General features: G+C 35.4%; 2 protein-coding genes across 2 annotated transcripts in view; both read left to right on the top strand.

Moving 5' to 3' along the window:
• Window positions 1–12,347, top strand: part of DIAPH2 (diaphanous related formin 2) — a 979,600-nt gene that overhangs the window by 225,082 nt on the left and 742,171 nt on the right. Inside the window, exon 5 of the mRNA XM_044911596.1 lies at window positions 5,377–5,516. Within this exon, the coding sequence (XP_044767531.1) occupies window positions 5,377–5,516 (140 nt within the window). The remainder of the gene's footprint in view (window positions 1–5,376; window positions 5,517–12,347) is intronic.
• On the top strand, window positions 8,335–9,122 carry RPA4 (replication protein A4). Its single transcript, XM_021693305.1, is given in 2 exon segments — window positions 8,335–8,479; window positions 8,482–9,122. Coding segments are annotated over 2 exon segments (786 nt in total).

The raw sequence follows: 12,347 nt of genomic DNA, 5'->3' as shown, positions 1-12,347 counted from the left end.
AAGTTGTGAAGGCATCACAGTTCCACACTTTAAATTGTATTACAAAATTGTAGTGATCAAAATAGTATGGTGTTGTCATAAAAATGGACACATCAGTGAAACAGAACAGAGAACTCAGAAATGAACCCACAACTATATGGACAATTAATTTTGGAGCAAGCAAGAAAGACTGTTCAAACAGAGTAAGACAGTGTCTTCAAGAAATGGTGTTTAGGAAACTGGACAACAACTTGCAAAAGAATGAAACTGGATGACTTTCTTACACCATATACAAACACAAATTCAAAATGGATTAAAGCCCTAATTGTGAGACCTGAAACCATCAAAATCCTAGAAGAGAAGACAGGCAGTAACCTCTTTGACATTGGCTGTAGAAACTTCTTTCTAGATCTATCTCCTGTGGCAAGGGAAAGAAAAGCAAAAATAAACTTTTGGGACTGCATCAAAATAAAAAGCTTCTGCAAAGCAAAAGAAATAATAAAAAGAATAAAATGCAACCTATTGAATGTGAGAAGGTATTTAGAAATGACATATCTGATAAGGGGTTAGTATCCAAATATGACATAGCTGATAAGGGGTTAGTATCCAAATAAAGAACTTAAAAAGCTCAACACTCAAAAAACAAATAATCCAGTTAAAAAATCTTAGAAGACATGAATAGACATTTTTAGGAAGACATACAGATGGCCAAGAGGCCTATGAAAAGATGCTCAACATCTCTGATCATCAGGGACATGCAAATCAGGACTACAATAAGATATCATTTTATGCCTCTGTGGATGGCTAAAATCAACATCACAAGAAACAACAGCTATTTTGAGGATGTGGAGAAAGGGGAACCCTCTTACACTGTTGGTGGGAATGCAGACTGGTATAGCCACTGTGGAAAACAGCATGGAATTTTTTCCGAAATTTAAAAATAGAACTATGCTATGATTCAGCAATTGCACTACTAGATAATTACTGAAAGAATTCAAAAATACTAATTCAAATGTATATATGCACCTCTATGTTTATAGTAGCATTTTCTACAATAGCCAAATTATGAAAATAGCCCAAGTGTCCATCGACTGAGGAATGGTTAAAGATATAGTATATATATATATACAGTGAAAAATTAGCCATAAAAAAGAATGAAATCTTACCATTTGCAGTGACATGGATGGAGCTAGATAGTATTATGGTAAGTGAAAGAAGTCCATCAGAGAAGGACAAATACCACATAATTTCACTTGTGGAATTTAAGAAACAAAACACACAAGTAATAGGGAAAAAATTAGAGAGAGACACACTCACACACAAATCAAGAAATGGACTTTTTAATTATAGAGAAGAGAGGATGGTTACCAGAGGGGAAGGAGGTGGGGCGGATGGATTACTTAGGTGGTGGGGATTAAGGAGTGCACTGTTTTGAGCACCTGGTATTGTATTGAAATGTTGAATTACCATGTTCTACATCTGAAAGTAATACAACACTAATGTTTTCTAATTGGAATTAAAATAAAAATAAATAAAAATATTTTGTAATATTAGAAGTAGAATCTCCAGTGCAAACCTGAAGTGTTCTTTTTAGAATATCATTGATTTTGATACTAACATTTCATGTCAGAGTTAAGGGAATGTAATTATTAAACTGGCCCAAGGTATCTTTTGTTTTTTTGTGTAGTGTCTTAGAGTAATATAAGCACAGTCACAGTGACACTTATTTCTATCCTAATGATTTTCGAATTAAGGAATGGCTTCAAATTTGGAAAGCTTTTTGTTAACCTAGCTTTGGAATGGCATGATGTATGCTAATTGCTAACTTTGTCTGCATTATTTTTTTAAAGATCAAATGGGCACAGTGGTAATTTTCATTAATCTCATACAGAGCAGCTAATTAAAATTTCCATTTTTCTCTCTCCATTATCTAGTTGTTTCTTTTGTTCAGTATCAGGATAGCATGCTAATAATAAGTCATTCTTATATTACAGCCCTATTAAATATAGTGAGAATTAGTTTATTGCACTGTTTTGTTTTTACATGATTTCTTTAACATCATATTGCACTATATTGATTGTGCTGAAGATACTTTGGCATTTGTAATAGAGATTTCATAATTAAATATTTGGTTCTTTAATTTTTTATTCAACATTGGGAGAAAGTGACATATGGTGGGAAAAGAAGTAACCTGAGGACCAGAATATTAGTTTTTTTTTCTTGTAACCTCACTAATTAGGTGACCATGGACAGTCACCATGATTCTCCATTTCTGTAATGATGCTATTAGATCAGGTGATATTTAAGGGTCAGCTTGTCTTTTATAGGCTATTATGTTTTCTTAATCTTCAAATATGAATTATGTTAAAACCTGTGAAAGCTTGATAAAAGGTATTTGTTTTATAAGGTTATGTATTTTTTGTATTGCTCTACTAGATTGCTTCCAGTACTTATAACCACAAAGTATCCTAAATTATATAATTTATACCTGTTTCTAAGAGTTGGGGGAGGAGGGAGTCCCAGGGTATTGGGCTGGCCCAGTTTTTCCATGAGGAATAAATATCTCAGCCATGACCATACAGTAGAAGGGAACAAACATTTCTGAGCAGCTTACTTTGTCTATGAGACAACACAAACGAAATGCCTGTTTTGACCACTTTATATGTATGCATTGTCTCACTTAATCCTTATAATAAACATAAGGGGTCAGTGTCTATTATCCTATATCATGAATGAGTAAACAGGATTATAGAGATTTGTTGAATAGTCTGATCAAAGATAACCTAGATGATAAGTGAAGGTGGCACAGTTCAAACCCAGCGACAGTTTGAGCTGTTCCTAAGATGCTGTACGCGGTCTCAATTTAACTATTCTACACTAGCATTTCTGAATATATGGTAACGGAACATCTCAGAACTGTAATATTGTGAAGCAAAACTAAACTGAGTTTTGAAGCTTCAGCATGTTTAAACTCATCAGATATTCACCCGTTTATTTATTCACCATTCATTCATCTCTCCATCCATTCATTAAAGAAAGATGTTTTGAGGGGCACCTGGATGTCTCGGATGGTTAAGCTGAGGTCTTGATCTCAGGGTTGTGAGTTTAAGCCCCATGCTAAAGTGCCCAGCATGGAGCCTACTTAAAAAAAGAAAAAAAATATGTTTTGAGTACTTACTGTGTCCCAAGCATTGTGTTAAGATCTGGAGATATAGTGGTGAACAAGGTTGGCGGGATTTCTGCCTCATAGAGCTTATGTTTTAATGAGGAAGACACAGTAAACAAGTACTAAACAATATAAGGTTACATTGAGCCAGTACTATAAATGAGATTTAAAATGATGTGATGATGAATGTGGTGGGGAGAGGACTATTGGGCTGAGACTTAGATGATGAGTTAGGGATGGAGAGGTCAGGATTAAGAATCCTCCAGGCAGAGAAAGCAGCAAAGAGAAGGGTCATTCTATAGTAATAAACTCATGTACAAGCCTCCAGGGAAGGATTGGTAGGGCCTTGTTATCCATTAATTAAGAAAATGAGTTTGAGGGTCAAATGAAAGTGGTCTGTGACTACAGACTTGCAACATTTTATACTATAAATGTTTACTTGCTGTCATTCTTCGTGGATCTACAGCCTTAAGAGTTGGGTAAATAAGTTATAGAAATGTGGAAAAGATTTCATGGTGATGTTTTTACTTTGCCATCTATGTCGTGATTTATTTAGTAGAAGTCTTGAACATCTGTATATCCTAACAAATAAAAAAAAATCAAGTTAGTGTGCATTATACAAAATATGGGATCTAAAACTGTGAAGTTGTATTCCTTGTTCTGTAATTATTATGGTCAGATTCAATAATAGCACACTTATTTTGAGGCTCACTGAATTGAATCACTGTGTTAGATACTTAGCATAGAGTTCTGAGTCTAGAAGAGTGATAGACACAAATAATGACCTTTGCCCCAGTGTCTTAAGTGTTATAATAGTGATAGTGCTGCAGCACTATAAGGGAATACAAGTCCCCTACATAAGACTTTATTAGACTTCAGGGGTGCTTGGGTGGCTCAGTTGGTTATGTGTCTGCCTTTGGCTCTGGTCATGATCCCAGGATCCTGGGATCGAGCCTCATGTCTGACTCCCTGCTCAATGGTCAGTCTACTTCTCCTCTGCCCTTCTGCCTGCTCATGCTGTCTGTCTGTCTGTCTCAAATAAATAAATAAATAAAATCTAAAAAAAAAGACTTCATCAGACTTCAAACACTATTCAATGGAATTAAAAAAATTCAGACATTAAGAATGATTGTCAGTTTTTATATTGAGGAGGCATTCTCGATAAAAGGCAAACACCATGAAACCCTATGTAATCCATTTCTCATTATTAACACATTGGGTTTTTTTTTTTTAATTCTGTATCCTCTAATGATGTGTCTTCTACCAAATTGAAAAAAAAATGCTTTCTTTATTCTAGCTTAGGTACTTACAGAAACTAAGTGTGATTAGTATGAACTTGGAAAATGCGACTTAAACTAGAATTTTAATTCTGAGGAATATGTTTGTAATATACATAATCATAACTGTCCCATTTGTATATCTGTGAAACTGAGTTACTAGTACAATGAATGTATTGATGATGTTTTCCTCTCAGTCTTTTCCCCAAACTACTTACATAGTTATGGGAAGGTGATGAAGCTAAGGAGCTGTGATGAGATAATGAGTTGTAGAAATAAACCCATGTATATTGGAAAATAAGCTAAAAATTAGGCATTATCAGATAAATGCATTTAATGACTTTTTAAGATTAATCTACAACATGGGAGTAACATGGGAAGGAATAGTTGGGAATTAATGAATACTTTAGACTAATTTGATTAACATACTAAGTGGAGACTGTATTGTTTTACATTTTAATAACTGTTTTCACTAATTTTTTGAGGTAGGCTAATTCTCTGATATATTTCAACAGTTTTGTGTTATCTATAATGTTTTATATTAAATTTTGTTCACTGTATTTTGTGGTATAGAACATAAGCATATTAACTAGGAAAACTAATAAGATGATTTGTAAATGTTCATCCTGTGGGTTTAGGAGGGCCAGCTAATGTTAATGCTAGTGCCTGGATTGTAAATTTAAACATCCCTGTCAGTGACACTTAATCTCAAGTCCATAGTCTATTCAGACTATGAGCACCAGCAGTGTCATTTTCTTTTAAATGAGGATGAGGGGAGTGCTGAGATATATATAACATGATTTTACCATGTCAGTTCTATGAACAAGAATTTTTAAGTGCATAGCACTCTGCACACATTTTTCTGCAGTAAAATATTTACATATTCTATGCATTATTTATTTTAAACGTTATTTTAAAACCTGTTGTTTGTCTAAAATGATATTTTTTTTATAGGGAGGGCTGAAAAACAGCAAACATGAATGCACCTTATCTTCACAAGAGTATGTTCATGAATTACGATCTGGTATTTCAGATGAGAAACTTCTTAACTGCCTTGAATCTCTGAGGGTTTCTTTAACCAGCAATCCTGTCAGGTAGGTGGTTCTTATTATTTTGGTATGATTCTTGCAATTTGTACTGAATGTAGTTGTTAAGAATACAATCAGTTACGTCATTTTAACCTCAAGATTTTCTGAACAGCAGTCTGATATTAGCTAATAAAACAGCAATGTCTGATTATGAGGTTGTAAACATTTAAAAAATAGAGTTAATCTGATCTCTGAATAATGTGTAATGTTAAGAATACAGATATTACTTGGATGTTTAATTCCTCTTTTATTATATAATACATGGATCCAGAAGTTAAATATCCACATTTACTTGGCAGTTTGTTTGCACAGATAACAATTATTATATATTTATTTGTAAAACAAATTAAGTATATTGGCTCTGATATTATTCATTTTTGCTTGAGAAATAAAGTTTTATATTCTATAAGTTTTAGATATACTGTTCACATATTTTTGTAATTTGGGATAGCAAAAATTAAATTATTTTAACCAGTAAAAGGAATGAGAGAAAGTATTAATAAACTCAAAGCTCTACACATTTAGGCTATTTTCTTTTTCTCTCTTTTTTTTTTTTAATTTTTTTATTGTTATGTTAATCCCCATACATTACATCATTAGTTTTAGATGTAGTGTTCCATGATTCATTGTTTGTGCATAACACCCAGTGCTCCATGCAGAACGTGCCCTCCTCAATACCCATCACCAGGCTAACCCATCCTCCCACCCCCCTCCCCTCTAGAACCCTCAGTTTGTTTTTCAGAGTCCATCGTCTCTCATGGTTCGTCTACCCCTCCGATTCCCCCCCCCTTCATTCTTCCCCTCCCGCTACCTTCTTCTTCTTTTTTTTTTTCTTAACATATATTGCATTATTTGTTTCAGAGGTACAGATCTGAGATTCAACAGTCTTGCACAATTCACAGCGCTTACCAGATCACATACCCTCCCCAGTGTCCATCACCCAGTCACCCCATGCCTCCCACCCCACCCCCCACTCCAGCAACCCTCAGTTTGTTTCCTGCGATTAAGAATTCCTCATATCAGTGAGGTCATATGATACATGTCTTTCTCTGTTTGACTTATTTCGCTCAACATAATACCCTCCAGTTCCATCCACATCGTTGCAAACGGCAAGATCTCATTCCTTTTGATGGCTGCATAATATTCCATTGTATATATATATCACATCTTCTTTATCCATTCATCTGTCGATGGACATCTTGGCTCTTTCCACAGTTTGGCTATTGTGGACATTGCTGCTATAAACATTGGGGTGCACGTACCCTTTCGGATCCCTACTTTTGTATCTTTGGGGTAAATACCTAGTAGTGCAATTGCTGGATCATATGGTAGCTCTATTTTCAACTTTTTGAGGAACCTCCATACTGTTTTCCAGAGTGGCTGCACCAGCTTGCATTCCCACCAACAGTGTAGGAGGGTTCCCCTTTCTCTGCATCCCCGCCAACATCTGTCGTTTCCTGACTTGTTAATTTTAGCCATTCTGACTGGTGTGAGGTGGTATCTCATTGAGGTTTTGATTTGGATTTCCCTGATGCCGAGCGATATTGAGCACTTTTTCATGCGTCTGTTGGCCGTTTGGATTTATTTATTTATTTATTTGAGAGAGAGAAACAAGCGGTGGGGAGGGGTAGAGGGAGAGAGAGAGAGAAGCAGACTCCCTGCTGAGCAGGAAGCCCAATGCAGGGCTTGATCCCAGGACCCGGAGATCTTGACCTGAGCTGAAGGCAGACGCTTAACCGACTGAGCCACCCAGGCACCCCTAGGCTATTTTCTAACTACAAAGGATTTTTAAAGAAGTTCCTTGCCAGTGGTGGGTTCCAATAACTGATGTTCTTTATTATCATAAAAAAACTTTTTAGGTTAATTATAACCAAAATAAAATGTTTTATGAGGAAAAATAGGTTTTCAGTGTAATATGAAAATATTCTGGGTGATACTCATATAAATTGCTGTAATCTTAAGTTCAGAAATTACTGCATAGAAGTATACAGGAATGGTATTTTGGTTTTATTCATGTTTTTCCTAATATATAATGGAGCCCACAGTTTGTATTTCTCTGACCTATTGATAGAGCCTTGAAAATAATGTAGAGCTCATTTGAATTGATGTAGAGCTCATTTGAATTGATGTAGAAATTGAAATATATCATACTATTTATTTTTACATAGTACATTTGTCAGAATAACTGAAAAATTATAATTCTATAGTTAAAAAAACTTACAAAGGCAGTAGTAAGATGTGACTTACTTTTGCATATGATGATCATTCAAAGATGACTATCTTGTAATTACTTCTAGAATGCTTCTGGTTTTTATGATTTGAACAAGGATGTGAGTTGAGAACCGTAACCATTTTTGTGCTCCTCCCCATGTAAACCTACAGCTCTTTACATAGTGCACTTATGTGCTCTGAAAATTTCTGTTGAGTGGTTGATTATATGGGTGAATAAATGAATATTTAAGAAGTGAGTATAGAAAAAATTCTGGCATTTTGGAATGAAGGGGAGGGTAGCTAGTAAAAATGTATTTTTATAAAGATGGCAAGAAAGGCTTGAAATTACATGCCGGGCCTTTAAAATACAGCCCAGCAACTACCAGACAACTCCAAAGAATTATGGGACCAGGTGAGAAACTGGTAGGTCCCGATTGGCTGGAGGCAGCAGCGTTCTGGTAGCTGATTGGCTCCACAGGTCGCGGGAGGCTCCTTTCATCACCACACATGGAAGCTTCTGGTGGTAGCCCTCTGTAGAGGTCAGAGCCCACCTGAGGAACTCACTGACTAGAGGGAAAATCTACCTACTAATCTCTCTGAGCTCTCCTTAAGGATGAGTAAGAATGGTTTTGTGAGCTATGGCAGCGTTTCTGCTGTGGGTGGAGCCATTGGAAGCAATGACCAATGATTTCAGGGTGGTGCAGCTCCTGCTACTAAGGCCCCAAGATCCAGGGTTCGAATCCAGGATATTATACCTTGTGTAAACAGCTGCTCATCTCCGCCCTGGTTGACAATGTCTTCAAGATTAGGGGAATTGAAGTTTTCCAGGTCTCTCTTGTGGGGATAACCAGAAAGGCAGAGAGGGCTTCCAGCTACATTCTTTATGGAATTGATGATATGACCACCAAGCCTATTGAGGTCCGCCAGTGGTTCAGAAGAAATAAAGCAAAACAGAGGATGTCGCTTCTTCCAGTGGGAGTATATGTCAAAGTGATTGGTATCCTCAAATGTTTTAAGGAAGTAAAGGGCCTTGAAGTCTTGAATATCCATGTCCTGGAGGACATGAATGAGTTCACCACACATATTCTGGAAACAGTCAATGCACATATGATGTTGGATAAAGCCCACCAAGGGGCCTCTGGGCCCAGTGCGGCTGTTGTCCCATCAAAAATAGAAGAGGTCCAAAAGTATGGCGATTACTACCACCTTGACTTCATCCACAAGGAAGTTCAGCATTTGATCCGTCAGTGTCCTCAACAGGAAGGCGAAAGTGTGCATGAGCTCCAGACCCAGCTTCACAGCCTGAGCGACGGGGCCATCAAGCAAGCCCTTGAATATCTGACCATTGAGGGCTACTTTTACCCCGCTGTGGATGAAGAGCATTTTAAATCTGCTGATTGAAGCAATGAAAAGATTTTTCATTTTCCAAAGATCCTTGCCTCCATCTGTGAGTGAGTTTAACCTTTTGACTTTTAGGAAGTAGATTTTTTTCAACAAAATATCTCAGCTGGCATACTTTGGACCCTCACTGGTTTTCCAAATGCTTTGAACTTCTCTGTTTTTCTAACTGCATTTGAAGCTCAGAAGGAGATGGTGATGGAGAAATTGACTGGACTTTTTGTAGGATTTGCCAGCAAGCAAATGAAAACAGTCCTGGATGAATGAATTTGGGAGAGAAAAGGTACAGAAAAGAAAAGGAAAATTGTTATTTGTTGTGTGGGAGCTTCTTTTTCTGAAATATCCATATATTAGGAGAATATAGAATAAGTCAAGGAACCAGTTAAGAGAGAAAAACAAAAATTCTGTTGTTTTTACGTTAGACTTATTTTCTGTGTTTGGATTTAGCTTATAATCCTATTATCTCTTGCTAAATGTAGTAATTGGTTAATTTGAATGTGCTAAAGAGAGCAATTTATGAAGTGCTCAGTTCAATATTTATTGAGTGATTTGCTCTTATTACCATAGATTTATTTTTAAAAAATAAAATTATAGTATGTTTAACAGCTCTTATTACCACAGGTTTATGTTTTTTAAAAAAATACGATTATACTACCTTTAAATGCCAGCTCTTATTAATGTAAGTTTATGTTAAAAAATAAGATTATGACTAAATAACAGCAAACATAGATTAAACTATGTTTAAGTATACTGTTTAAAAAATAAAATTATAGTATGTTTGAAAAATTTTTTCTTAAAATGTGATTAGGTTTAATGATTATTTCAAATATAATGTGGTGATATTTGGATTAAATTACAGTCCATTGTAGTTGCATGGTACATGGAAACCAGATTTTCTGTGAGTTTGATGTTCTGATGGATTCTGTATAGTACTAAATTCTCAGTTTTATGTATAACAAAGGTTTATTCTTACAGGTTAAGCAAACAAAAATTAATTATATGAATATTAAGCTTAGTTAAATAACTGAAATTTTATTTGAACATTTTATTAAAATACTTTTTCAAAAATCTTGACTCTCCTATGTGATTTTTGTCCTAATTTTACTTGAAAAGCCTCTTGTTTTGTTTTTAAAGATTAATAAGTTTAATTATCTAGAATAAATTTTTCTACTCAATATAATAACATATCTTTGTTGTAATAATACATTTTAGTTTGTATTAAATTAATTATGTGATACTTTTAAATAATTGAGTAAAGTAAGCCCTCAGTTATATACATAAAGATGATATCTTTCCAGTTACTAGTTTTGTTACATTAGGAGAAAGGAAAGAAAAAGTATGTATATATATATATTCATTTGGACGGGTAGAAAAGAAAAGCATCACTTGTTTTAACTTAATCACAGAAATGAAGTGTAAAACATTGAAAATCCCTTAAATACAGCATTCACAGTAATCCATACTGTCAGGAAAACTATCAGAATTTGGCCTCTCTTTGCCAACCCTTATGAATACTTGCCACCAATACTTGTTTAAGCTTTCTGAGCCATAAACTTAACTTTTCCTCCCCTCAGAAGCCCAGAATTCATAAATGACACTTTTTTGAAAACCACAAATAGTTAATATACCTGTTTGTTATTGAAATCATCAGATGTCTCTGCAAATTCTAGTCTTTATAAACATAAGGAATTCTGAACCACTTTTGAAAGTTTGCCTGCCCTGAGGAAAATCACACTGGAGGAGAGGCAATGATGGTTGTATTTGTTCCTTAGAATTTCAATGTGGAATGGTATAGTCTAGGAGGTGTGTGTGTGTGTGTGTGTCTCTGTGTGTCTCTCTGTGTGTGTATTTGTGATATCACTTACACAATTGCAGGAACCCTGAGATCAGAATTCGAATTTTTATTTTATTTATTTATTGGAGAGGGAGAGAGTGAGCAGGCAGAGGAGCTGAGGGAGAGGGAGAAACAGAGACCACTGAGCAAGGAGCCCAATGTGGCGCTCAATCCCAGGACCCTGGGATCATGACCTGAGCTGAAGGCAGACGCTTAACCAGCTAAGCCACCCAGGCACCCTTCACAGTTTGATTTTTTTATGACTTTGTAGATCACTCTCCAAATTGTCTGAGTTGGTTCAAGTGGCCATTGGATGGGTAGCCACTTTTTCCTCTCTAGGAATATTCCTTCAGAGTTAGGAAAACGGCAACCAGAAAAGGCCTTTCAGGCTGCCTTTAACTAATATGTTGTGATATGTACACCAAATTTAAGGGAGAACCAGCCTGTCTCCCTCTCCCATCCTTTTGGGTAACTGTCCTCTCTCTGTTTTCCTTGGGGTTCTTTCTAGCTTTGTTAATTGCCCTGCTGCCCTCCTTATTCTTCTGAGTGAAATTATGTGCTTTAGTGCGATTCTACTGCAGGTAAGAGACTGCAGTGAAAGAATAGTAGGGAGGTCTACCTATAATGTGAATGGAAATCTAACATTTTTCAGTTGGATTATCTTATACATGCATTTGGGTAGCAGATTTTTATTTTTATTTTTATTTATTTATTTATTGGTAGCAGATTTTTAAACCTTCCAACATACTTCTTCCTTCCACTGCATACTTCCTTTTTAGTTTTGTTCAGAAGGTAAATGACTTGGCCAGTGTTCCCTTTCCTCTCCAGTCCTGCCTTGTATGTGAACTAAACTTCTGAGGATAAGATACCAATCCTGGGGAAATACTGTCTGCTATTTTGGGCAGAGATATTTAAGCCTGAGGAAACTGAAGAATATAATTGACAATTATAATCCACTTAGGGTTGTTATTCTATGGCTTTTAAGCATATGAAATGTATGCATTTATATTGAAATTGATTCTAAATTAATTGAATAAATTTGAAAATGTTTTCAAATCAAAGGTAATATTATTGCTGTTGTCATAATTGTTAATAATAATAATTTTATTTTACCTACTAAATTTAGATTTGTATTTTGAGTATAATTTGAGAAATATAAATTCTTGTATTTTTTTCAGTTTCTGTTTTCTTACTATATGATGAATCAAAAAAGGTTACCACCTCAAGACAGTATGGTACTGGCACAAAAACAGACACATAGATCAAGAGAACAGAATAGAAAACCCAGAAATTAACCCACCATTAGATGGTCAATTAATCTTCAACAAAGCAGGAAACAATATCCATTGGGAAAAAGACTGTCTCTTCAACAAATGGTGTTGGGAAAACTGGAC

This window comes from Neomonachus schauinslandi, chromosome X, assembly GCF_002201575.2.
Source record: "Neomonachus schauinslandi chromosome X, ASM220157v2, whole genome shotgun sequence".
In the NCBI taxonomy this organism is placed as follows: domain Eukaryota; kingdom Metazoa; phylum Chordata; class Mammalia; order Carnivora; family Phocidae; genus Neomonachus; species Neomonachus schauinslandi.
The sequence above is the reverse complement of the archived record's forward strand: the minus strand, read 5'-3'. Positions and strand labels throughout refer to the sequence as shown.